At 37.5% G+C, this 27527-nt stretch overlaps 1 protein-coding gene, 2 long non-coding RNA genes and 2 other non-coding genes across 6 annotated transcripts; 4 read left to right on the forward strand and 1 right to left on the reverse strand.

Moving 5' to 3' along the window:
- The first annotated feature begins 64 nt into the window (after positions 1–64).
- LOC133840563 (uncharacterized) lies at positions 65–1496 on the forward strand. The gene is made up of 6 exons (XR_009894193.1): positions 65–213; positions 421–555; positions 739–795; positions 993–1051; positions 1222–1271; positions 1456–1496. It is a non-coding gene; the product is annotated as an uncharacterized LOC133840563 (long non-coding RNA).
- Positions 840–925, forward strand: LOC133846622 (small nucleolar RNA R38). The gene has a single exon (XR_009894963.1). It is a non-coding gene; the product is annotated as a small nucleolar RNA R38 (small nucleolar RNA).
- Positions 1497–1528: 32 nt separating the features above from the next.
- LOC133840201 (uncharacterized) lies at positions 1529–2306 on the forward strand. Its single transcript, XR_009894171.1, has 3 exons — positions 1529–1741; positions 1924–1986; positions 2171–2306. It is a non-coding gene; the product is annotated as an uncharacterized LOC133840201 (long non-coding RNA).
- Positions 1539–1624, forward strand: LOC133846623 (small nucleolar RNA R38). Its single transcript, XR_009894964.1, has one exon. It is a non-coding gene; the product is annotated as a small nucleolar RNA R38 (small nucleolar RNA).
- A 1189-nt stretch (positions 2307–3495) lies between the features above and the next one.
- LOC133840200 (protein FAM13A) lies at positions 3496–26726 on the reverse strand. 2 transcript variants are annotated; one of them, XM_062271900.1, is made up of 4 exons: positions 26621–26726; positions 21522–24435; positions 6261–8054; positions 3496–4522 (listed from the first exon to the last, which is right to left on the reverse strand). In XM_062271900.1, exons 3-4 carry the CDS (start codon positions 8046–8048, stop codon positions 3830–3832), a joined length of 2481 nt encoding a protein of 826 aa, XP_062127884.1. In that variant the 5' UTR covers positions 8049–8054; positions 21522–24435; positions 26621–26726; the 3' UTR covers positions 3496–3829. The 2 variants fall into 2 exon arrangements, with proteins under 2 accessions (XP_062127884.1, XP_062127883.1); XM_062271899.1 differs by lacking the exons at positions 21522–24435; positions 26621–26726 and adding an exon at positions 9312–9782.
- Between the last annotated feature and the right edge of the window lie 801 nt (positions 26727–27527).

Consider the following 27527-nt stretch of genomic DNA (forward strand, 5'->3'; position numbering starts at 1 on the left):
TTTCACGTATATTTGATACAAAAAATAAGCCATTGCCATAAGCAATTTAAAAAGCTAAAAATTAGTATATTTCGGTTGGCGTAAATTAGTATATTTTGAAATTCAACATGCAGTCACTTTGTGCACTGCTTCCATCTCTTTTTCAACGCAAAGCCGCAGCGAGAGGTTGTCTTTGTGTTTGCGATGGATATACTTAATTATATTTCTAAAATGGTAAGTAAATTAAATAACTTCTATTACAAATATACAAGTGCAATGTGTCGTTTTCTTCTATGATGTTTAATTATTACCGCCCCAGTCTGAAAAGACGTGTTGATTGGTTTCCTATTCTGATTTAGTATTTTAAAAAGAACCCAAATAGACGCTTTACATATTCAGTTAAGATACATAACTAGATTAATTATTTGGCTTTAATTACAGATTCTAATGTCTTGGAATAGTTAACAGATGCCGCACTAATCTCCGTCGGATTCAGTTAAAAATAAATATGAAATGAATGCTATTCTACTGCCGGTTCTTTCATAAACCACGTGCACGTGTTGTCAGAATGTTAAGGTTAGTTCCGATGCAACTCCAACAAGTTTGACGGCGATAATGTTCGATAGTGATGCTCTTACATACCGCCCCAGTCGGAAATGATAATGTCGATTGGTTATTATTACTGAATTTAAATTGAATATCAATTTATTCTTTTTTCAATTTGACGACGTTATCTAAAATATACATTTTTATTTTCAGCTAGCTCCACGTGTTCAGAATATCTGTTTGAAATTAGGCACTTGGCTTTTTTTTAAGGTGAGTTGAAATAGAATATTAATTTCTGGAGTTTTGTAACTAGAAAATTTTTGTGATGAACACCTTATTTAAGCCAATACAGTTATCCCTGTCATAAGAATAATTGATGATGCAAATATCTGAGAATTTAAATAAAGAATAACTTATCCATTATTCATTAAATACATAAAACTAATGAATATTATTTAACATTTCAGTTGGCAGCTGTGGACTAGGAAAGTACTTCGAAGAGAATTCCACCTTGCTATGAATGAAGGTAAGGATACTCCCAACAATATACCTTTAAATTATCAATATGATGTTTTACATACCGCCCCAGTCGGAAATACTTTGTCGATTGGTTTTTATAAGCTGATATATCTTTACTCATTGTAATTTGATGAATTCATTATGATTATTATTAATCAAATATATTTTCCCTTTCAGCATGACAGTATTCTATTACTAAATGGATTGCTCATTAATAGGCACTATAGGTAAGTTTAGTAATTTAACTTGGAAATCGTATACAATCTTATCTGATGATAAAAAACCGTAGACAAGCATATAACTGAATTTATGTGTGTTGATACTTTTGTGTCTGATTAAAAAAAAAGATGTAAATGCTTATTAAATCAATTAAATTTGATTCTAATAAAATCAACATTAGCTTGTTTACAGATGATTCCACACCGTCTTAACAACTCAATAAACAACTCAAAAGGTGAGAGTTCTCTACAATATTTTTTTTTTTTTGTTATTCAACTGACAATGATGAACACCTTATTTAAGCCATATACAGTTATCCCTGTCATAAGAATAATTGATGATAAAATAAGCTGACGTAAAATGTTCATTATTATGATTAATTGTTTAAATATATAAACTAATGATCAGTTTTTTTTCAGATAGTTTTTACATTTGGAAATAGTATCTGTCTTAACTTCGAAACTTCAAAGGAAAAAAGGTAATTGTCATAGAAAATTAGTGTATTGAAATAATCTGTTAATGATGTTTTCTAATACCGCCCCAGTCGGAGTTAATAATGTCGATTGGTTTTCATTTGCTGATAACAAACTTGTACTAAATTTATGTAAAATAATACACACAGTAGTACTAATTTGTTCTGTATATATCTTTCACTTGCAGATAAAACATTCAAATGGAAATATATTGAATTGAGCTTGAAAATAGATGAATACTCCAAAATAGGTAAGCCGCCAAGTTCAAATTTAGTATAAACATTGCAAATTGATGACATAACCCTGACAAGCATATACCTGAATGTTTTTTGTTGATTATACACACGACTGATTACAAATGAATCTACAATTACTGATTAAGCCTGATGCAACAGCACATTATTAACGCATATCAATGTCTATTTTCATTTCAGCTCCTTTAGAATTTACATTATCTGATTATAAAAAACGTGGGACTCCGTCAGTGTTATGGGTGTTTTTCTTGATCCCTGTAATCAATGTAAAAGTACAATCTGATTTGAATAAAAATGCTATTTTGTTGTATTATAACGTGATATATTTTATTTGCTCTTCATATTATAGACATTCACTTTTTTTGGATATTATTTTTGTCGCTATGGCGCCATGCATAATATATAAGAATATTTTGTTCTGGTTGTTTTGTAAACGTTGCAATTAGTCAACATTTTCATTACAATACTCAATATGTTTGTATACTCGTATGTTTTGGTTTGGTATTTGTAAATTTATACTCATATTCATATATATATATTTATCTATATGTATATGTTAAATATACTTTGTTAATAAATAGCATGCATACTACCCTCAAAAGATCCAATTGCTTTATTTGCTTTGCTCAACAACCGAAAACGAATTCAAAACCGTTTAGCACCAATCGATATCGAGGCAATCGGCCTCGATCAACGAATTCATGCAAATATATCGATATCGACTGGGGTTGCCATCGTGCTCTGATAATAGAAGCTGCTTCCGTTTCCACTCGACACACACAAATATCAAATTGCCGGTAAAAAAGTGAAACATTTGATTGAAAGCACGACGATAAATGTTAGCTCTTCAATTTCTATACAAATATACTATACAGATAATCTATTTTATTCATACCATATATGATGGATGTATGGAGAGATAGATAGATAGTCTATATTCAGATAGCATTAGAAAATTTGTGACTACTAATAATGGATAGACAACATTTATAAAGTTTTCTTTGAAATATTCGTATTTGATTTATGCTTTAACAAACATAGAGCTCTATAACTAATCAATAAGTGCAAAAATATGTGGAAATCATGAATCTTTTGTATTACTCGTACATTTTTTTTTTACGTAATGTCTGACAGCGGTTCAGTCATATAGAGCGTTCAATTCTCTGCTCAATGGGACATCATCAAGCGTTCTATAATAATATGTGTATAAATCAAAATCGAACTGTTCATTTTTTAACATCAATGACGATAGACAGATAGCGATTTGTTATTACACCAATACAATATATATATGTCTGCTTGTATAGATATCAATTCCATGCTGGAAGTCTGCTTGATATATGTATATATGAATCTGTGTGATTGTGTCCATGTGTGTGTGTGTGTGGCGTGTGATCCAAGATTAAGTTACTATATGTATGTATATCTGACGTTCAGAACCAAATTGCTTGCAGCTTCTTCAATATCATATCATAATTTCATTTCTTTTGTTTGTTTTTATTATGTATTTTTTTTTTTAGTTTTTTGTTTTGTTTTATATTATCGTATAGACGTTTTCAAAAAACAATAAGGAATCAACAATATTCATAAAATGTATCATTATAGAATATATGATAAATGTAAATCTAAAACTACATATATGTATGTTCTTTTTTTTGTGTGTGTATTATATAATATATTAATGTATGTATATATTTTTTGTGTATTTTGTTTCGTTTGTAGGTAATCAAAACGGATTTGTTTGGTTTCTATGATGAAATAAATAAGTTTAGAATGAATAATGAATAATAATTTGTGTGTTGGGAGGGGGAAGGGGAGTCCGATGTATGGGCGCTATATCTAGTGTCCAATGTGCTTCTTGATTAGCGCCTGCAGCAGACGCACCTTGGCCTTCTTCTCCTTGTACTGGGCATAGGTTTCAGTTTCGAGGGATTTGCGATCGGGTTTTAGCATTTTGCGACCATTCTGCTCTTCGAATATGGATTCATACTCGCGTATGGTTGCCTTGAGCAACGTCTTCTCATCCCGCACACGCTCCAGCTGCTCCCACAGCTGATCCAGACTGAGCGCTGCAATGTTCTCTGCCTGCGTGTGCTCGGTGGCGGTGGTTGTGGTCGTTGTTGTGGTGGTCGACTCATCGGAGGAAGCATTCTGGGTGTTTAATGTACTATTTGGCGCCATTGAGTCGCTGGGTGAATTTGTTGTCTCAGTGCTGTTGTTCGATGAATACTGCAGCGGTGTTGATGTTGCCTCAAAGACCATTGCCTCGTGCTCCAATATGGTGGGCAGCTCCGGCACTCCGCTGCCGCCACCGAACATGATGCTGCGCGACACCAAACGCTTCAGCTGCCGATACCGATCGTACAGCGATCGCGCTGCATCGCGTTCCTCCTTGGTAATGGGATGGCCATAAAGGCTCTCGAAATAGAGCAGTCCATGCTGTACGGCTGTCTTCTCCTGCACCAGTTGATCGGATGTCAGCTCCTCCAGCTGCTGTGGCCGACGACACTGCGTTCGCTTCTCGCTGAGATTCTGCAATCAAAAACGAAAGAAAAGAAAAACAAAAATTAATAATGAAACGATCTCAAGGTTAACGGGCGCTGTTGGCCATCAATCAATCAACTTTAAGTCCAAAGAGACACCACAGACAAATGGAAATTGTAATTAACGAAATGTCATTTGTGCCATCACGCCAAATGAAAGCCCAAATAATGCCCAAAAACTGATAAAAAACAATAATAATGATGTGCAAACAAAGTACCCGAATGGCAGGCATATTGGTAAACAAGACAATTAATCAGCGACATGCATTAGGCATTATTCGATTTGCTCGACTTAACGCTCGACAAAGTGCTCCGACAACAACATTAACAAAAAATAAAAACACACTCGCAAGAATGAAATGACAATGAAAATCTTAATATTTCTTTTTTGGCATTGTTTCAACGTGCATTTGTTTTCGCATCTGCTTTGCCAGACAACTCACAGAGAGAGAGAGCGGGAGGCTTGTCCACACATAAAAACAAAAAACAAAAAACAAGAAAACTTATATAAACACATGTTCTCCCGCCATTGGTCCCGAGTCAAAACAAGTTGTTAAAAATAACTGAATATCTTATATAAACTATATTATAATGAGCAGACGTGCGAATTCATAAATAAAAAGTATTTGCGACGCCAAATGTCGCGAGAAAATTGAATTTCCGCATTATTTGGCAAGTTAACGTCTAGAATTGAATATTTTAATGAAATTGCCTAATCTATAATGTCTAGAAATTATGCTTTATCATGAAATGTGTAATAAATTTTCCACATTTCGGTTATGACTACATTACAAGGTAATTAAGAAGTAATTAGTTCTCCTACACTCATTTTAAATTATTAATTATAGCTTGCGGTTTCGATTTGGGTTTGAGGTTTAGTACTAAGAAGTTATTAAAAACCAAGAAAGAAAGCTACGGTCAAGTGTGCTCGACTAAAGTATACCGAAGGGTATATTTGGTATATCGATATACTACAATATTACGTACTTACAAGGTAATTAAGTAGTAATTAGTTCTTTTACTAATTATAGCGTATGCAATCGATTTTGGTTTGAGGTTTAGTATTAAAAAGTTACTAAAAAACAAGTAAGCAAGATACCCGCTAAAGTATACCAGAGGCTATATTTGGTATATCGATATACTATTACATACTTACAAGGTAATTAAATAGTAATTAGTTCTTTTACTAATTATAGCGTATGCTATCGATTTAGGTTTAAGGTTTAGTATTAAGAAGTTACTAAAAAACAAGTAAGCAAGATACCTGCTAAAGTATACCAAAGGCTATATTTGGTATATCGATATACTAATAAATACTTTCAAAGTAAAGTAGTAATTATTTCTCATACTCTCATTCTCCTCGACTAATTATAGTATGTGTTCTCCCATTTCAATTGCTAATTTTGGCTTATGCAACATGTGTTTTTTTTTGCAGCTTGTTAAATATTTTTGTTTAGCAAACTAACAAAGATCTAAACTAACTTTAGTGCAAGTATTTGCTTAATTCTTCAAAAAGACAACAAATTGTATCTATTATATAAGCAAGTGAATTCATTTTTGGCACACAAAGACATTTTGCTGTCATGCCATAATTCAAATGGCATTTCGCTTTCATCGAATGAAAGAAAAGAAGATTTCTAAAGCCTGCGCGCTGACGTCATTTGGGATCATGTTAATTTCTGGCCATAAAAGTAGGCCACATTTTGCGTATTAACAACTCATCTTACCTGTTCGATTTCGCAAAGTGTGTTCTTCATGCGCTCCAACTTCTTGGCCGCATCCTGATGGGAGGCAGCAATCCCGCTGCCCTGGCCACCAACATTGGCGCCCACTTTGAGGCCTAGAGCGGCAATGGGATCAGTCTTAAGCTCGTGTCGCTCCTTGCGCAACTTGCTCAGCTCGGCGAGCGCGTTCTTCATGTACTTGTCATTGAGACGCTCCGCCTGCGATGGCCGATAGCCCAAACGTTGCTCCAGCGAATCCTCCAGCTGCACCAGCTTCTTTTTCAACGCCGTCACGCGACGATTGATGGCCTTGACTCGTTCCTCGGGCGTCTGGAATGCCATCATAGCGGGCACCACCTGCTGCATCACATCGCGTGTGCGCATATTCTCCAGCGAGCTGAACGCACGCACCGCATCCATGGGCTCCAAGCAATCCATGTCCTCGCTGAGCAGTTGCACGCTTGCGGCCTGCTTTGGCTGTTGCTGTGGATATGGCATGACTTTGGCCAACTTGGCAGCCGCATCGATGTTGCCGCCGGCATGATGACGCGAGTGCGCATAGCGACGACTCAACATGGGCGCAGGCTCATCGCCACGCACCCAAGGCAACGACTCCTGCGCAGAGGTCAAGTTCAGGGTCTGCTGCTGGCGTTGCGGCGGCTTGGCTTTGATGGGGGCCGAGGTGGCATTCGGAGTGCTGTCATCGCTGCCCGCTGAGCTGCACGAGCTGCTAGTGGTTGGAGTGGGCGAGATGCTGGCACTGCGCTTTGTCTGTTGCTGCTGCTGCTGTTGTTGCTGCTGTTGAAGCTGCTGCTGTTGCTGCTGATGGAAGTCAATCAGATTGTTGTCGTTGTGATCGGCAAGAGTTGCTGCTGTCGTCTGTTGTTGCTGCTGCTGTTGTTGCTTCTTGCTGCTTATGAAGCCACGTCGCTCGTACTTAAGCGCTGACAAATCATATTTATAAGCGCTCTGCTCATCACGCCGCGATGGCAAATACTTGCCACCTGCGCTGGGCTTCTTGCTGACTCCGGATTTGCGCACCGGCGGCTGGCGGGATTTGCAGAAGCGTTCGCTGCTCCGACGACGCTCATGCTCACACTCGCTGTCATCGCTCGCCTCACGCTGCAGCTGTTGCTGGCGTCCATTGCGCACCGGCGAATGTTGCTGTGATCGGGCTGGACTTGTGTCGAGACGCGCACGATCTTTGGTGGCCTCGATATTGACGCTTTGCGGCAGATTGGCGAGTGCAGCATTGTTCTCCTGCTGCTCATTGCTGTCGGGTGGCAAATCGACGCCAGAATCACGCTCAATCTCCTGACAGTAGCTGGCATAGCTCGCTGTGCGTTTAAAATCCTCGGAGGAGACGCGACGAATGACTTCGCAGTGGGTTTGACGGCAATGCGTCTGTGTGGGATTTGACGGATTGAGGGGTGCTTCCGGTTCGGTGAGCAGCTCCTCGCTGTTGCTGCGCTGTAGCTTGCGATCCTGACTGGTGGCCGAGCAGCTGTCGAGGCGCTCTTTGCGCTTGCGCGACTTTTGCCATTCCAAGGGGTTTATGATTTCGGGTAGATATGTGGAATTGAAGCGGGGCGATGTCTGCTGATCCGTTTGATGTGACGACAGCTGGACGACATCACACGGGTCCTGTTGTTGTCGTTGCGTTGCCGCTGCCGAGGATGATGATGACGATGATGATGAGGCAGCGCTGCCGCAAGACGCGGTCGATGAGGAGGATGAACCTGTGAGACGACTTAGGTCGTCTTCGTTAAGGCCAGTTGTGGGATGGCGCATGCCGCACTGCAAAGAGAGAGAAAGAAAGAGAGAGAGACACACAATCAGATTGAGACGCAACTTTAATTTAAATAAATTGAACTGACGCATGATCAGCCACAAAGTCTCGAGACTGTTGCATCACGCGGACAGCATTTGCCGGCGATTTAATTAAACAACTTTTGCCACCACATGACGCGACAAATGAGTGTGTAAATACATATATGTGTTAGCTAAGCACTAAAAGATGAATAATTAAGCAGTAATAATATAAGCGACAGAGCTGCATTCGCACGAGCCAAGCCATTAAGTAGGCTAATATACTTAAGTCTAAGCAACTTATATGACTAATATTGCATTACAGCAAGTCATTAGCAAGAACAGACTTTTCAACAGCGTTACAAGTATTCACAATTGTTGCAAACTCATTGATATTTTCCTAGCAGTTATCGCAGCAGATGAACTTTAATCCATGCTGTCACATATGACTAAGAGCATAATTACAGCATTGTTTCAATGTAACTGAGTCAAAGCAATCAACAAAGAATTGGTCACAAACTATTTGCGATCATCCATATGTATGAAGCACGTGATAAATGTCAGTCTGTGAAGCTAGTTTCTATGGTTTAAAGAGATAATGAAGTCATTGCTGCTGATAGAAATCGACTAAGTAATACCCTGTATTCAATATGTTGAAAAATCTTAAAGAAATATTCTATATATTTAATATAATTAAAGTAATTTCTAAACTGCCGAACAACTCTTAAAAGCTTTTTGGAATGTTTGTTCCATCTTACAAAAATAAAATTGATTTCTTTTTTGATAAAAAATATCTATTACAAATTCTTTATTAAAAAATTCTGATGTAATCAGAAACATTTTAAGATACAAAACAATTTTTCAAACAACTTTTAGAATATGTTTTAATTTTTTATCACAAAAATCTATTTAAAATACTTTAAGAAAAATTCTTGTAAAATTTGATGAAATTAAAAAAAATTCTAATCTGTAAAACAACTCTATGTTTTTAGTTACAAAAATATTTAGAATTGATTATGTAATTTTAAAAATTTATGAATTTTATTAATTTTCTTCTGAAGAATTTCGCTAAAGGAAAAATCCATATAATTTATAAACACCTCGTCGAAAATGCAGCATTACATGACTTGCATTTAATTTATTTTTTGCACGCTGGCAAAAATATGTCAAAAGTGCTTTTATCCCAGCCAAAAATAAATCTTAAATCGATTCGAAAATTTGTACAATGTAAAATGGAAAATTTACCAGAAAATATGTTATAATCTTGGGCGTCATTTTAATCAGCGAATACGCTAATTTGATCAGTCTATTTGGATTTAATATCACAATTGAATCTACGAATTTATCACAAAGTTTTTTCTTTATTTTTTTTTTGGCAAATCACTTTTCAAAGTCAGTTAAATGAGACACATAAATCTGACGTAATTAATTTCAATCGAAATCAATTTTGGTCAATTTAGCAAATTTGAAGTTGAAGGCTACGATTTCCTTCTGTCAATTTATTATTTTTAAACTTCTTTTTCACTTTGGTTTTGCTTTTGTTAAGAGTTTTCTGCAAATTAAATTTGTGTCTTAATCACAATTTAATTGCATTGCAAAAGTTTCACATTGTATGTTGGAAAAGTTTATTCTGTTTTTTTTTTGTGTTGAGCTATTTGTCGCTTAAGTTTTTTTGTATGATTATAGAACGAGGAGAATCTTGAAACGTTGCTTTCTCTTTGCGCGCCGAATTACTATTAAACTCATTTCAGCGCCGACCTCGCGAATTATATGCGAAAATCTTGGGAGACTCCCCGTCAACGAAAACACACACAGAGAGAGCGAAAGAGAGAGCGAGCTGTGTGAAGAAGTGAGAGCGAGAGAGAACGCGCATGCGCATTGATAATTGCTAAAGCAATCGATCATGAACTGAGCGTTTAAGGCACCGAGAAAGAGAGACAGAGAGTGAGAAAGAGCGGGCCAGCGAGCGAGAGAGAGTGAGACAGAGAGTGAGTGTGAGCAAAGGTGTGAAATTTATTATGGCCACAAAACTTATGCAAAGACTTGCAAAGTCTTCCACACACAGTGCAGACAAGAGATTTGCGCGCTTATCGGCAGACACACGAGGCGTATGATTGATATTTTGTTTCGTTTCGATTCGATTTTGGGACTTTACGAAAATAAATCGCGCTAATTGTGCGCTCTGTTTATGGCTACCTTAATTGAAGCTTATGAATTTATGCAGTTGTTTATGCCCAAATAGCACAAACAAAATTTGAAATGCCAACCAAAAAACAAAAGTATTGATATGCAAAACGGCAAAACAGACAACAAATTGACAGCAGCGACACTTCCTCAACACACAAATATTTCAAGTGCAATGTCACAGTTAGAGGCCAACAATAATACGTATACGCAATGTCTAACCAATGCCTGAGTCAACAAGTTGTGTCTGGTGACGCTCACAAACAACAAAACAAAATATGCCGATGTTAACTAATTAAGTAGAGCGCTCATCACGCGCTTCAAGATGAGGCGAAGGCGAACGCGATGCAGAACTGTGTCAGTCACCCTGCTTATGCTTTTGTACTCTCAGTCAGCGAGTGAGTGAGTACACATACATACATTCAATTACTTGAGACAAGAAGCAAGAAACAACAAGCAAGGCAGCCACGAAAAATCTCAACGAATCTCAATTAAAGCCCACGCGACGATGACGTCAATCGGCATGGGAATAAATGGATATCCAATTGGCCAATGGACGACGTGATCGTTGACAGCTGAGACGCGCCTTTGCCCTAAAGGATACCCAAAGACTAAAGTATCAAATGCGGCGCGTGCAAAGCATGCGAAATACTTTCGAAGCCTTCGCTATGTGCTCGGCATTAATGCTTATCAAATTAATTGAACTAACTTGCAGACGGAAAGTGGGATTTGCTGTGTGTGTGTGTGTGTGTGTGTGTGTGTTGACAGCACAAAATGAACGATGACAGCAATTAAAATAATAATACAAATACAAACAATCGATTGTCTTGCAGTCAAAGAAAGTGTGATAAGTATTAAATATAAAATCATCAGTTTATGCCATGAAAATAGTTGCTACAATCAATTATGTTATTATAAAAAATATTTTTATGGATTTATTAATAGTCGCATTAAAACAATAATATAAAAAGCAAACAATTGATTGTCTTGCAGTCAAAGAAAGTGTGATGGATAATAAATATAAAAATCGACAGTTTATTAAAACTATTTATCTACATTTATTAATAGTCGCATTACGCGCCGTTTTGTGAGATAAACAATTGCTTATCCGCCTAGTATGACGCAACTGTTTAAGCGAAAAATCAAGTAATCTCCTATCAATTGCAGTGTCAACAACTGCATTTAACCCATTAGCTAATTAAGTGTCGATAGCCTGATCAAATGTTGCAAGTTCAGTAAACGTGGGCGCTCCAATTACCACGTAAAAAAAAACCCCTGAATCATGTTTGATGCTTTTGGGCATGATAAATGAAATTCAGTTTCAGTTTTTCAACTGATAAGAAGCCAGAAAAAAACGAAATAATAACAGATAAATAGGTAGCCAGCAAAACCCAATCGATATGCGAGAGACACACAGAGTTGAAAAAGCCATAGAAAACAATAACAACAAATATTGTTAAGCAGTCAAAACATAAGATAAGAAATGCGTCATGACCTATTCATAGAATCGTTCATATGGTGAAAAGGAGGCATATTCATTGTTTATACAGTGTAATATGAGTATTAGAAACGTTTTTCTACGTAAGAAAAGTGTGTGTATATAACACATTTGGTAAAAGCAACAAAATAGGAGCACGAAGTGCATGTGTATTAAATAACAAACAATTAGGCAACAAACACAGAAACAAACTTCTTGAGAAAAACAACTATTTTCGGCTTCAGTATTAGATGGTTAAATTCATTCTGTTTTAGTATTAAAATGACGAAATATACGTAAAATACTAGATATAGGCTACAACATTCTGTACTTAATCAAACAACTTTTGAATTTATTTCTAAAAATACACAGAAAAATGTTCTTGAAAAAAGCAAGCTTTTTCGGTTTGATTTATGTCTGGATAATTAAGTATGCATTCGGTATTAAACTATTAAATTAATGTATTTTCAGTATTAAATTGTTAAATGAATACCAATTCAGTATTTAAATAGCGGAATATACGAAAATACTATATTTAAAACCGTATTTTTAGGCATACTTTCAGTATTATATTGTTAAATTAACAACAATTTAGTATTAAAATGGCGCAATATATCAAAATACTAGATTAAAATCTGTATTTTAGACATACTTTCAGTATTAAACCGTTACATTAATACCAATTCAGTATTAAAATGGCGAAATACTAAATACTAAATTAGAACACATATTTTTAGGTATGCTTTCAGTATTATATTGTTAAATTAATTTTAATTGAATATAAAAATGATGGAACATAGCAAAATACTAGCCTAAGGCTTCAAAATTCTGTGCAGAATCAAATATTTTAAGAAATAAGCTCCGATATTACATTTTAATCCCGAGTTTAAGCATTTCAGGCTTCAAAATATCAAGTTATCAAGTGTTTTCGCTTCCAGTTATTGACACTACTTTGACCTAAATTCGGTGTATTTGTGCCATATTTTTTCTGTGTAACAATTGTTGTAATGTGCGCTGAAGTGTTGTTGAACTTTGGCTATTGAATTTCACATTTCGTAAGTTTGACGCCCACGAATGCGTCAGAAAACTAGAGTAGAGAAGAACAACAAGTTTTTACACAATTTGATTACTCGACACGCGCCATAATCAAATTGTTTACCCCGTTGTTGCTGCTGTTGCTGCGGGCACGAAAACAAAGTCATGAGCACACAAAGCAGCCAAAACAGCATCTCACCCTCAACACAACACAAACAGAGCGCAGCGCAGAGAGCGCGACGTTTACTCGCACGATGCTGCTAAAAGTGTAACACGCGGCGTATGAGCGATTTTAACAAATCCGTGTAAATTCCGCTTCACAATCGCTTCACCGAGCAAATATTGAAAAGTAATTTTCCCATTAGCCGTAGCCGTTGTTGATAAGATTCCGCGATTCAGCCATAGGTTGGGCTAAACCGGCAACAGACTGGCCAACGCCAGCGTAGACTGGCTCAAACCGGTGACAGGTGGGTGGCAAAAGAGATAGAAGCATCATTTAGTGTTAACGACTCGTCGATTAAGAGCATGAGACTGCGATTAAAGCTGCTGCCTGACTCTTTTTAGTCTGTCTCTTGTTATGCGCACCTCACAAAGGTAGACTAAAGTCATCCATTGTGCATTGTATCTTTTGTTGGCGTAGCTGTCAGTTGTTTAAGGAATGCGTGTGGAGGAATAGCAGTCTATAAAAATAGTTAATTGTTTGTGAATTTATCAAAGTGGATTAGATAAGATAGCAGAAATATTATTGGGGACTTTCTTTTGATTCGATTTGATTGAGCAGGATCAGTGACAACTTTCAAGTGCCCTGAACTGAGATGGCAGAGAAAGATACAGAATCAGTTTAAGAATAGTCAGTGACAGTTCGTCAACGTGCCGCAATCGTGCGATTATAAAGTGGTATGTAGTACCTCATATGTCTATATTTATTATGCTTATTTATAGACCGTTTCCACTTGCTGTGCTTTAGCAAATTGAGCAATCAATCAATTTATATTTCAGTTGCTATCGACTAAACAAAGAAAGGCACGGCAATCTTACCCAATTCCAATTCCAATTCCCATCCTCAAACATATTCATATTTTTTGTTGGTTGTTTGCCATTGCGGTTAATGTCAGTCACGTGCGAGCGTTTACCTTCTAGTTTGTTCTTTTTTGTCTGCAAGGCAAGGATTATACAATCCCAAAAGCTACGCAGTCTAATGAGACGACGAGGGTCGGCAGACCAAACAACAACAACAACAACAAAAATCATTGCTGACGTCATTGTTGCCGTGAGTTTTGTCTGCAAATGTCAGCGGAATTTAACCGAGAAACATAAAATGCAAATGTGAAATAAATAAAGTTTTAATGGACGGTGTAGCTTGACTACAAAAGCATACGAAAAGGGAACGAACAGGTGAACACAACGATGCTTGGATACCCTAATAAAATAGAAGAATAATTAAACAGATTTGTGTAGGAAATTCAACATAAAAAGTCAGAATCACTGCCCAGAGCTATACATATGAAATTCTATAGCACACATTGTGGGAAAACAATGCAAATATATAAATTCTGTATAAAAAGATTTACAATAAAATAAATTTAGACGTTTTAATGATTAATGGCAGCTAAAATTGATAAAACCACAAAGTTTTCTGTTCTCGATATAGGAAAAACTAAAATAAATAAAATAAATGTCATTGCTTATCGCTTTGTTAGGACTCGAGTACAAAGGGTTGTGGAGAAGTCGACTGACTGGCAAATAAATCACAGAGAGAAATGATAAATGGCAAACAAAAGGAAAGTGTCAGGGAAAAAAGCTGGGCAAATTGTTTATTTTTTTCTATGCCGCAAGTAAATGGCAAAAGTTCGCATATAGAATGGGATAGGTAATGGAATCAAATTGAAAGCGGCCAAAGTACGATTACACCTACTCGGTTTCGATCGATTCTCTTCTCTGATTGATTGTATCGCTGCTAGCAGCACGTGACGCAATTAGCGGTTGCATTTCATTGATGATTTGTGCTTTCGTCTGTCGTTGTTGTTGTTATGCTCGACATATCGCTCAATTAATTTACAAATTCCGCTTTGACAATATGTATTTTTACTCAGCGTTTCGTTAAAATCAATCAAGTTCAATTGAATGCGGCACGCAGTTGTATAAGGGACACAACAACACACACAACACAGCATCCCGCAAATTTCATTTGTTTTCCAGTTTCGTGAACTTTGCCAAGCCATTGAAAGCGAATGATAAAACAGAGCAAACCACATCACAACACAGCACACAACACGATACAAGTGAACAGAAAGAACGTCACACGCTCGTACTTAAGTATTGACTTGATTTATGGGCCACAGTTGACTTTGCCAACAGGTTTTTAATTTAAAAACATTTAAGAATTCTTTTTCTTTTTTTTTTTTTGCATTTTTCTTTTGTCATTCATATATGATTAAAGTGCATAAATTGTTGATTCTTTCGAACCGCATCGCCGCCTGTTACCACGTGCCAATGGAAGACTGGTACTAGCTTTGAATCATGACTATAATTTTGAATCTTGTGACTCTGTCACCGCCACAAAGTCTGAGAGTACGCCTTTTATATATAGTATATAGTACAACTTATGTGAATGGTTGCCGGTTTTAGTTGTTTTTTTTTTTTGTATGCTCACTTGAGGGGCAATCACATGACTGCCAGATGTTTGGCCTCGTGACCAACTCTACTATTGCAAATCGCAAATAAAAATCTTTAATTATTATGATGCTCAAAACTTTTGCATAATCATCAATCGAACAACTGAGGTCGCAGACTGACACTATTATAGTAGAGATCTTCAACTTGAATGACTCGAGACAATTAATGCTAATCAAAACAAATACAAGCTATTGCAGATAGCAACCAGACAGACTTTGCTATGCTCTCGATCTGCTTAAGGATTGTTGAAGCTTAACAATCTATAATATCATTAATGCAGAACTTAATTGCATTCTTTTCTTCTGGTTCAACTAAATTGGAGCATTTCATCATTAATATTGTTGCTTACTTTTCTTTTGCTCCAACTAAATCAACTAATTTCCAAACGTGTCGTGTCTTTATTCAGATTCTTTGCTGGGCTTTTTAGTTTACTAGCAATCTAAACAGTTTCTGCGGTTTGTACACATAAATCAAACACATCTAAAAATAAACCACATATAGAAAGCACAATCTGTTAATTGTTATGATTTAATTTTCATCACAAACACTGAAGCAAACTCTAATCTGTAATACCCTAAAATATATTGCACACTCAGCACTGTCTATTGATCGCCGACCTTACTCAACAGCAATCAGAACGATGATCATAATGATCATATAGGGTATTGCGTATTCCGTATCCAGCAGCTTTGCACATTTGCTGTTATTTTTATACATTTCTTGTGAACCGAAATAAACTACGTAAATTATTTTTACAACTCTTTGCGTTATATCTAAATATAGGAATTTCACGCATTAGCGAATTTTCACGCACACAAATTCGTGTGTTGATCAATTTCATTTCTTTTTTTTTTTTTCTTTTTGGTGTCTTATTTATTTGCTTGATTTGCTAATTGAATTCAACAGCCGTGTGAATGAGAACAGTGCTGGCCAACAAGAAAGAACACACGAGATTTGCCAGACAACTGTGTTTGATATGCATATTATGATTATATGGCAAACAGTTTATTGACTTGTCTAATAAGCTCCCAAGTGAACAAAGGGCTCGAGTATTGGGTCAACAGCCATGTGAGCGATGCGCGACATGACAGTTGCAATTGGGTTTGAGGCGATGGCGTGCCTAAAAGCACGCAACAGTTTAATTTACTTTGCAGCAAGAATAATTTTTTTTTTTTTTTTGAGGACTTTGCTTTTATTTATTGAATCTTCTCTAGATTTTGAGACTAACAATAAGTTTACGAATCTTAACATTAAAATTTAGCTAACAGTGTGTTAAAACTGCATTCTGGTTGCGCGTCCCTCAGGTCGGTCGCTGGGTAGGTAAGTCATTACGACGAAGACGTGATTGGTTGCTCAACCTTGTTAGACCTCTCGCCAGGTGGTTAGGGTGCAACAGTAGCTTGGTAAAGTACTTTTCCTTCTGTTCTGCGATCACTTCTTTGACTGGTAGGATGTTTAAGTCGCGTTGTATGTTTTCGTTGCGAACGTACCACGGTGCCCCGGTGATGGTTCTCAAGATCTTCGACTGAGCTCGCTGGACTATGTCAATATTACTATTGCTGGCACTCCCCCATAATTGGGAGCCGTACATCCATATAGGTTTTAGTACCGAGTTATACAGCAGGACTTTATATTCAAGGCTAAGGGGAGACCGAGCGTTGATAAGCCAATGAAGGCTGCTGGCTTTTAGCTTTAGGTGTGTTCTTTTGGCTTCAATGTGCCGGCGCCATGTGAGTCTTCTGTCGAGGTGTACTCCTAGATATGTCACTTCGTTTGCTTGCGGGAGTGGAGTGTTGTTTAACGTTAGCGGCGGGCAGTTTTGTCTGTTCAGGGTGAATGTAACGTGCTTGCATTTTTGTTCGTTCACTCTAATTCGCCAATCTGATAGCCATTTTTCAACATCGACCATATGAAGAGCTAGCTGCGCAGTTGCTTGCCTCGGGCATTTTGAGCGGCTAAGAATAGCTGTATCATCAGCAAACGTAGATGTTGTTATTCGTGTGCTTGTCGGGATGTCTGCTGTGTAGAGGACGTATAGTGTTGGCCCTAGCACACTACCTTGAGGAACTCCAGCTCCAACAGTGAAAACATCAGATATAGCAGAGTTGCATCTCACAACAAATTTTCTGTCGTAAAGGTAAGACTCTAAAAGCTTATGGGTGTTGCTGGGGAGCATTGTCTTGATCTTGTACATTAGACCTTCTAGCCAGACTCTGTCAAATGCTTGAGAGACATCTAAAAATATGGCAGTACAGTACTCTCGTTTTTCGAACGCGTTCCGAATTTCTGATGTTATCCGGTTGACCTGCTCAATTGTTCCGTGCTTTTCACGAAACCCAAATTGATGTGACGGGATTCCTTCCTGGAGTCTTAGGTACGTGTTTATCCGAATCAAAACGCATTTTTCAAAGAGTTTAGATAAGCATGAAAGTAGGCTTATAGGTCTATACGACGTGGGGACTGTGTGGTCTTTTCCCGGCTTTGCTATCATTATTATAATTGACTTCTTCCATCTCATTGGATAGTAGCCAAGTTTTGCGATGGTGTTGAAAAGCTGGGTGATAGTGCAAACGGCGCAATATGGGAGCTCGATGATCATTTTGGGAGTTATGAGGTCGCATCCCGGGGATTTTTCGGATTCAGTTGATTTTTGATGATGCTAACGATTTCATTTGGGCGAAATTCGATTGGCTCACGTTGAAGCTGAGGCTCATTTGATAAAGTCGGCAGAGTAAACGCACTCGTGGCAGGATTTGGTTGGAATACATTTTTAAGGTGGTTGGCAAACGTGCTGGCTCTGTCTGCATCGCTACGCGCCCAGCCTCCTGTGGGATTTCTTATAGGCATCACGGCTTCTTTCGGTGAGCTCAGAGTAGGGTGAGCTCTCCATAGTGAGTTTTTCGTACTAGAAGTACACAATTGCTCTATGTAGTGGCGTTGGACATATGCTTCTTCTTGCTGTAGAGCTTTAGTAAGTTCACGTGAGGCATGTCTTAAACGTTGCTTAGAAGATGGCGATCTGTGGAATTGCCACTCTCGACGTAAGCGTCGCTTTTCGAGGACGAGCTGCTCGATTTGTAGATTTGTCTTCTTTCGATTGCTTTGTGTATTTATGGTTTGAGGTGTTGAAGCTTGGGCTGCAGAGACAAGTACAGACTCCAGTGAATTAACAAAGCTGTCTACGTCGGCTTCATTATTGAGATGGGGACTTAGCTCAATGTGTGAGCTTATATACTTTCTGTACTTAATCCAATTAGTTTTCTGTGAGGTCAATTTTAGTGATTGTTCCAATGTTCCTGGATGCCGGAGTAGAATAAACAGTATAGGCGAGTGGTCAGATGAAAGATCCGAAAGGCATTCGGCGCTTATCAGATTTTTGGAATGTTTTTGGTAATCGCAAAGTCTATTAAATCGGGCAGTTTCTTTGGGTCTGCCGGCCAGTATGTTGGTGTGCCAGGAGATACATAGTCGAGCTTGTTCTTGGCGTTGATAATGGCATTGTAGAGCTGCTTTCCTTTTGGAGTCACGAGACGAGATCCCCAGTGTGTGTGCTTGGCATTGTAGTCTCCTGCTGCTATGAAGTGGTCTCCTAGTGAGTTGAAAAACTGCATAAACTCATCTTCAGCTATAGTGAAGCGAGGGGGCAGTATACGGCGGCTAGTGTAAGTTCGTTGCCGGTATTTAGTTTTATATTTATAGATGTGGCCTGTAGGTAGTTTTTAGCAAATTTGTTATGATAGTAGTGCTTAATACGGCTTCTGATTAGAATTCCAGTCCCACCATGTGCTTTACCGTCTGGATGATTTGTTCCGTAGAAAGTATATCCTCGAAGATGAAAATTGTATTTGTTTGTAAGGTGTGTTTCTGAAAGCAGCATTACGTCGATTTGATTGTCGAGTAGGAATTGAGCTAACTCAAGTTTATGCTGTGAAACGCCGTTAGCGTTCCACGTAGAGATCCGTAGGGGAGTCATTATTTGGATTGTTGCAAGAATAATAACAATAAATAAGTAAATGTAGTAGATACACTCATACATATAGTACATATATTTGTATGCCAAACAAACACATAAGAACGCCTGTCGTTAGGGAAAATTGATGTTCAAATAAAATGTGATCGATAATTTCCGAAAATTTTCCACTGCTAAAGAATAGACAAGTAAGAAAGCGAGTAAGCTCAACTGTGAGATACCCGCTTTCAATAAAAGAAAGAATACTAAAATATACCGCAATATATATTTGGTATATTGATATACTACTAAGGAAGTGAGCTCAATTGTGAAATATACGCTTTCAATAAAAGAAATACTAAATTTATATACCGAAATAATACTAAAATATACCCAAATATATATTTGGTATATGGTTATACTACTAAGGGAATGAGCTCAATTGTGAGATATACGCTTTAATAAAAGAAATAGCAGATAAATATACAAAAAAATACTAAAATCTATCGAAATATATATTTGATAGATAGTTATACTATTAAGTGAGTGAGCTCGACCGTGACAATAAAAGATACCAAAAATTTATATACCTAAGAAATACTTAAATGTATATTTGGTATATTGATATACCATTCACAATTAAGTTTGGCTATTCGATGGGTTTGAATATGCCTTCTTCAGCATGTGACATACATTTCTAGCCAGCACAAAGTCATAATACCCTTTTACCCTATGCGTAACGGGTATAAAAAGAGACAGCGCCATAGTCGAGCAAAGAGACTTCACTGCATGAGTCAAAGGCAAACAAAGCGAAAACATTGAACAGAAATTAATCGTGAAATGGAAATGTAATGGAAAAATCAGTCAGTGAATGTGGTTCGATATGAAAAGATACGAGTATGAATTCTTGCTTGTCATAAACAAACAAGAATCTAGTACCAAGTAGTACTCCATCAGTGGACTTTCGCTGCAGATTGATTGCAAATTGGATACCTAACCAGGTACCGTTAAAACTTGACAACAAAGTCCAACTTTTGTTTATCAACAACTGCCAGGGGATTAATTCTTTCTTTCGAAATAATGTATAACGCACATGAAGTTCTTTCTACTGATTTTGAGCCTGGCAACGCTCAACTTGCAATAGCAAAAAATAGGTGTGAATTTCTTTATAACAATATCAATATGAAATCCAATTCGATTAGCAACAATCCGGGCAAAGGTGCGAACTGGATTAACGATAATTGAGACAGACATACGTCAAGTCCAATAAATTAAGTTAGCTAAGGCCGAGATAGAGATTGAGAGAGAAACGAAACGGAACGAAACGAAACGAGGGAGAGCAAATGAGCGTCGAAAGTTGATAAGTTAATAAATTGATAAATTGGCGACATAAACAGAAAGTATTTATAAGCCAAATAAATAATCAAATTAAAATGATATGCGCCTTATCTTTTCAGTTACTTTGCATAATTTTGTGAGGTACTTGAACAGCTGTTCACTTAAAATATGCCAAATAATGATACTAAACCCGAGCTGACAGTGTTCATCATATAAATCTTAGCGCCTGATTAAATTTATCGTGAACCCCCGCGAACTTTAATAATAGCACAACTTTGTGTATAAGTAAAATACAAAAATAAAGTAATCAAAAAAATTGATAATAAAAAGATCGAACAATACTAGAAATTTATTTTTATATGTTAGAAGTCTTTATGTTTAAAATATATAATATGTAGACTATATAATAAATTACTTTAATCCTCAACGTTTTCCAGTATTTTTTAATTGTGTTTTTAAGCAAGAGAATAGATTGGGATTTCCAATTAGCACAGCTAATGCTGGATTAGATTAATGTCGTTTAAATATTTTCCGAAATTTATAACTTATAACTTGCAATTTACAGCCTTTAATTTATAATTTATAGCCTTAAAATAACTTGAACGTTTTTATTACTTTAATAGCAATATAACTAAAGTACTTTTTTATAATCAACTTCCACTTATAAGTACGTACTTAAGTACAACCCCAGAAAGAATTTTTGTTTAAAATAATGTTATATTTGATATAATACTATTATATTATATAAAATGGATATATTTATATAATATAAGAATAAACGTAATAATATACTCACAATGCAAGCCTTAACGGACTTCCAAAGATTTCTCGCAAAGTCTTCAATTTTGCTGATTTTTCCACGTACGTTCGCCAGCTGCACGACGTTCTTGGTTAACACAAAGCACAAATGATAAAGATATTCGACGCCTCAACGTTTTGAACTTGTCAGCGTTGGTCGTAGACCCGAAAATCGAAACCGCTTGGTGACCCCCTCGATATACGTATTTATTCTTTGATGAGGGGGGCAAATGACGCGAGTATTTTGTGTGTTGGTCTTGCTAACGAGTTATTGAAAATAGTCACATTTCACGCTTATGCACATGAACGGATATTCGGGAATCCTGGATCCTTGATGTTGTTGTTGTTGTTGTTTATTTGTTGCTATATTTTGTTTGCTGTTTAATTAAAATTGGCTAAGTGATGGCTGATGGAGGCTTAATTTGTTAACTTTGGTATATTAGCTTGGATCGTAAGTAGACGTCCTATTTGTTGTTATTGTTGTGGCTGTTGTTGCTAATGTCGTTGTTGCAATTGCAGTTGTTGCTGTTGTTGCTTGGTCCAAGGCTCTGTCAATAAACGCCCACACAACGTTCCCTTGTGACTGGTGACGACTGTTGAAGGTTGTTCGACATTCAGTACAGCATCAGTTTGATTTTTTTCTTAACCTTATACTGTCGATTGCGCTGATCTATGACAAACTCATATCGCGATCTCTGCACATTTTCGCTATTTAATTGAAAACAGCTCAAACCGAGTAGGCGTAGAACTCCTAGCGAATACGTTGTGACTGAATTATATTGCCCTTTTGATGTGAATTGTATGCCGCTCTGCTGCAAACTGATGCAACTGCTGCGGTTCAAGCGATCTTTGATCTCGATCTGCACTCTCTCTTGATTAATTCACCTCCTTAACTGACCCACACAATGATGTTGTGCCAATGGTCGTAGCTCAGCGACTTTGTTGCAGCTCCACGCGCTGCAACGTTCGTTACGTTAATGAGCCGAGTCGACACACCTGACGCACTACTTATTGTTGTTGATGCTTTGATTCGTGAATTTTTTGTGTATTCGTGTCTTCGTATATCCTGCGATCGGTGTTCGTTCGGTCTTCGTCGTTGACGTTACACGTCGCAGTCAATTTCTCTCTTGTTCACGCGCTGTCCCTTTCGCTCACACACGTACCGTCGTACTGCACTTGCTGCAATTGCGTTCGCTCTAACTTTTGAAGTAAATGGTGCGCTCTCGTTCGCTAGCTCACTCTCTCTCGGTCTCTCCTTGACGTTCTCCCACTGTAGCGCCCCAGTTGCGTTTTTGGGTTGGTGTGGGCTGACTACGGTTGCTTTAGGAAGTGTGTGGATACGAGCCGATATCTAAGCATGTGTCTCTGTGATTTTCGACTGCAGCTACTTCTTTGGCCGCTCTCTGGCAGCGTCGTGCTATTTATGCGCCTTCTTCTGCCTGCGGCGGCAGCAGCAGCAAAACCAACAAAAAGGTTTTCCACTTGCCCTCGGTTGACGGACGCCGTTATAATTTCTGTTTTTACTTCTTTTGACTTTGCTTTTGCGTTTGTCTTTGCTTCTGCGTTTGCTTTTGCTCTTTCGTTTGCGTTTGGTGTTTCGGCGTTTGTGTTTGTTTTATGCGCTTGAGCAATTATGTAAAACGTGGCTCAATTCGATTTGGGCAAAAGCGTTTCTTAGCCTCTCCCTGTTGCTAACTCAGCTTTTGCTTTTATACAGTTATACCGCTGTTGTTATAGTTGTAGTTGTAGTTGTCGTCGAGGTCATCGACGTGCGCTGCTACTGCTAACAAAAAATCGATATTTTGCACTCGCTTAAGTCGTTAGTATGTTTTTTTTGCTATGCACGCACGTTGCGATTTCAACACAATTACTTGTTATACTTTATGTATGTTTATTTGCCTTGGCTACGCTTAGACGATTATTTGAAACACATTTGCATTGCAAATTTTTCGCAATATTTATTTGAACTTCTATTTTTATTCCTGCGTTGCCGTTATGGTGGCACTTCAATGACCGACTGCCGCTTTGATGGGGTCGATGTCGATGGTGGGGGCGGCACAAGAGCAGCTGCTACTCAAACGAATGAGTAACAAAAAGCAAAGAAAGAAAAACAGAGCCAACTTCTTCACACACATATACAACGCACACAGTCACACTGGACAAACAAAACTTTCCGCTCGTTTGGACGCACGTTGTGTCACGCGAGAGACTCAATTTCTATCTGGGAGGCAAACGCAACATCAACGCCAGCACGAGACTTTGGAGCACTCAACGAAATTTGCTGAGTTCGCTTGTGTGTTTGTTGCTTTTGTACTCGCACTCGTACTCGTACTTTCGAGTAGTGAGCGAGTTCGTCTTCTTTATGTGTATTTACTCTCTGCTTCTCTCTCTCTCTCTCTATCACTCACTCAATGCATTCGCTCTCTTTGCTTTTGCGCAAAAACTCTTTGCTTTTGCGTGATTTGTTGTTTGCTTGACGTTGCAATGCCGCTACAATAATTATCAGTTTGTGCGCGGTTCTTCAAATTTGTTTAGTTAATTGCCAAATTGATTTACTGTTCAATGAATATAAACATTGATTCATTTGCTTGGCGTTCGTTGCAATCGTTGCCTTAGTTTTACACAAATGGGCGTGTAAACAAAAAGCAATGTGCGCTCGCGCGCTCTCTTCCACCACTCTCTTCTGTTCGATTTAGAGCAAAACGAAGAGTTATCGCGTTGCCAAAGAGTTAACTGTGCTTTTACTTTTGCTTTTCGGCTTTTTCGGATTTTGCTTAAAAAAAAAAGCTGTGCGCGTAATTCTTATTTATTAATGCAATCCCAATTACGCTGCTAATGATTGTGCATTTTCATGCGTCGTTCATTTTGGTTGATATAATCCATTTTGATAATACGCTTTTCCATTTCCATCACTGCAAAATAGTCAGAAGGGGTGAGACAAAGATAGCAATAGTAACGGTGAGTAAGCAAATAAGAGAGCGCATTTTAATTATGAATAAGGCATTTTAAAATTTATGCTACTCAATACACCACAACTCATGCGATTTTATAAATATAGTCAAAGCAATCTTATCGCCCGTACTTTGCCCCCATTTTGGGTTGTGGATAAATTGCACAATAAAATTCAATGCAATTCAATGCTGGCGCAAATTCCGCGCCCTCATGCAATTAAATCGAATCGCATGCAATTTACAGCTAGCCAGGACAGCAGCCAAAGAAGAGGGCGCGCTAAAGAGCACAATCAATTACGTCTCGTGTGTGTCAAGTTCCTATGCCATCCGTAATGAACCCACAACCAGAGTGTTCTAGAAATTTCTAGCATCCGTATAAGCAGACTACATAACGTAGGTATATAAATAGATAATTGGAAATGGGATTGGAAAACGCAAAAGGCAAATTGACCAAATGACGCCCTCTACCGACAACAAAAATCAAATAGAACAACTGTGATTGAAACAGACACACACACAAACACACACACACACACACTAATATGTACGTGTCCACTTTCACATCGCAATACAGATTTCAATTATTGCAGCAAATTGAGTAAGCAGTTGTTTCCAGAATAAATACACGGCACATATGTATGTATATACATACGTGTATAGTTCATTTGGTTAATAGATAAACAAGATTACATCATGCAAAACATTGAAAATATGTAAACAAACCATAAGTGTATTTTAAAGACTTGCCAGACTCACTATAATATATCATTTATCACGTGAATGATCTCATTTGGTTTTAACCTTGACAAAAAAAATGCCAATTGGCGACATTTTGGCAACAAATATAGATAAAAAATAAACTACTATTAAACACCCTAGAGGAATTTCAAAATAAAAGAGATATGGATAAGGAAATATATTTTTATAAGATAATAAAAAAAAAAGAATAATAAATCATTTTTATCAGAATACGTATTTAAACAGATACAATTTTTATTGCGATCGTTTTACAACATTTTTATATATGTAACTTTAGGCTGAAATTTCATAAAAAATTGGAAAATTGCTTCCTTTTATTAAGTAAAATAAAGAAAAAATACGGAAATATATTTCTTTTTTGTTTATTTTAGAAACTTTTAAAATAAAAGTTGAAAAATTTGATAAGTTAGAAAAAGGAATTAAATTAAAGCTAAAATATTTTTACGAATCTTAAGATTAAGATTCGTAAACTTATTGTAAGTCTCAAAATTAAGAAGAAGATTCAATAAATAAAAGCAAAGTTAAAAAAAAAAAACATTTTTAATTTAGCAGCACCTGAAATTAAAAATAAATTTATTTTCGAATTTTAAGGATTTTAGTGGATTCAGTGTACCAATAAATTATCGGCTAAAAGTTAAAATACAGGGTATTGTATACACAAATTGATGGCTCAACACAAGATGTTCCACAATATTTGGCGAATGAATATTTCGCGTGTCAACAATGCGCCACTTTTATAATTATTTATTACCAAAACATCATACATATATGTACATATATATCCGAACGTATTTATATATACATTTATATATACATCTAGAAGTTATACACACACATAAAAGTGTCTTTGACTTTGACGTCGCAGACAGACCGAAAATATTTTGTTTGGGGGCACAATTTAATGGTCGTCTGTAAAGTTCCAAGTGAAAACAAAAGCGAAACAAAAAAAAACGCATGCAAAAAAATATGATGAAAAATATACATGAATACCATATAGAGATAAATATATATATATATATATATTAAGTGAATGTACGTGCAAGTGTGTGTGTGTGGCTGTAATTATGCGTAGAGAGCATAGCCCGGAAGTGGCGCCAAGAGAAGCCACACTTGAATAATGCAAGGCATTTCACACTGTGTCACCTGAGCGGAAAACTGACAAACTGAGCCCACCTCCAAAAAAAAGAAGAAAAACTAACTGAGCAACTACAACTATGCACTTTATGTAAGCAGCAATTGGATTTTAAATCTCCAGCCTAGACTGTTGTTTTTGTTGTTTGTTGAGGAGGCACTTTAGGGGCTGCTGAGTGGAAAGGTGGATTGGGGGGAGGCTTTAATGTCATTTAGTTGTCGATACATGGTCTTGAAGTCTCACGCATGACTTTACCTAAATTGAAAATTTGTTGTTGCTGTGTCGCTCTGTTGTCGTTGTTGTGAAGCGCGAAACTCGCGAACTTTACCAAAAGAAAATGCGAACCACGCCGTACGAGAAACCAACATCAACTGAGCGTCGTCTGATGAATCGAGAGCACGGCAACCGACACCGACAGAGACACCGAGCTCCACGTTGGCGCACGTGCCCCAAGTGGCGTCCGACAAGACACGATGGCAGAGACAGAGAAAGAGAGAGAGAGAGAGAATAGTGTGAGAGAGCGAGAGCGAATGGAGCGTACTCGAGCGTAGGCGAAGGCTCAATGAATGCACGCTGCAGGAGCCGCAAACAAAAGCGGGAACAGACACGTTCACAAAATCCTAGAACCCAGAGCAGCAGCCAGCAGCCAGCTTAACACTCTGTGCTGTGAGTGGGTTTAACTCTGACACTCGACTAAAACGCTGGCAAGGACGTGGCTGCATTTTAAAAGAAGAGAAGGAAGAAAACTACTCATAACTTTGCCACTGACATTGACCAGCAGCAGGCAGTGTTTAGTGGCAATTAAATATAACACATACGCAGCGTTTGACGAGCAAATGCGCAGCCGACGCCCAACAGTCAAGTGACTGGGAAAGAGGGGGAGCATTTGATCTGCGTGCCACATTTAACGGCTTAATGCCTCGCAATTGCTTGTACATGTCCTTGAACACTTTGTTTTGCCGCCATTCCCCACTCCTCACTCTCCTTCCTCCTCTCTCTCTCATTCAATGTGCGTGGGCTGAACTGTGAATCAACAGCCTTTGGGCATACATCTTGACAAATCCACTTAGAAGTCTTTCTTTTCTCTTGTGCGCTTTACATTTGCTGTAATTTTTGTTTATTTATTTCTAATTTATTCTTCTTTTCTTTTTTTTGGTTTGCA

Source organism: Drosophila sulfurigaster, chromosome 3 (genome assembly GCF_023558435.1).
Source record: "Drosophila sulfurigaster albostrigata strain 15112-1811.04 chromosome 3, ASM2355843v2, whole genome shotgun sequence".
Classification (NCBI taxonomy): domain Eukaryota; kingdom Metazoa; phylum Arthropoda; class Insecta; order Diptera; family Drosophilidae; genus Drosophila; species Drosophila sulfurigaster.

Excerpts from the sequence above, each read along its gene's own strand:
- LOC133840200 (XM_062271899.1), bottom strand. The coding sequence starts at position 9,341 with ATGACGCCCAAGATTATAACATATTTTCTG. Across the intron at positions 8,055-9,311 it reads AGATTATAACATATTTTCTG|TGCGGCATGCGCCATCCCAC; the intron begins GTAAATTTTCCA and ends CTCTCTTTGCAG. Across the intron at positions 4,523-6,260 it reads CACTTTGCGAAATCGAACAG|AATCTCAGCGAGAAGCGAAC; the intron begins GTAAGATGAGTT and ends TTTTGATTGCAG.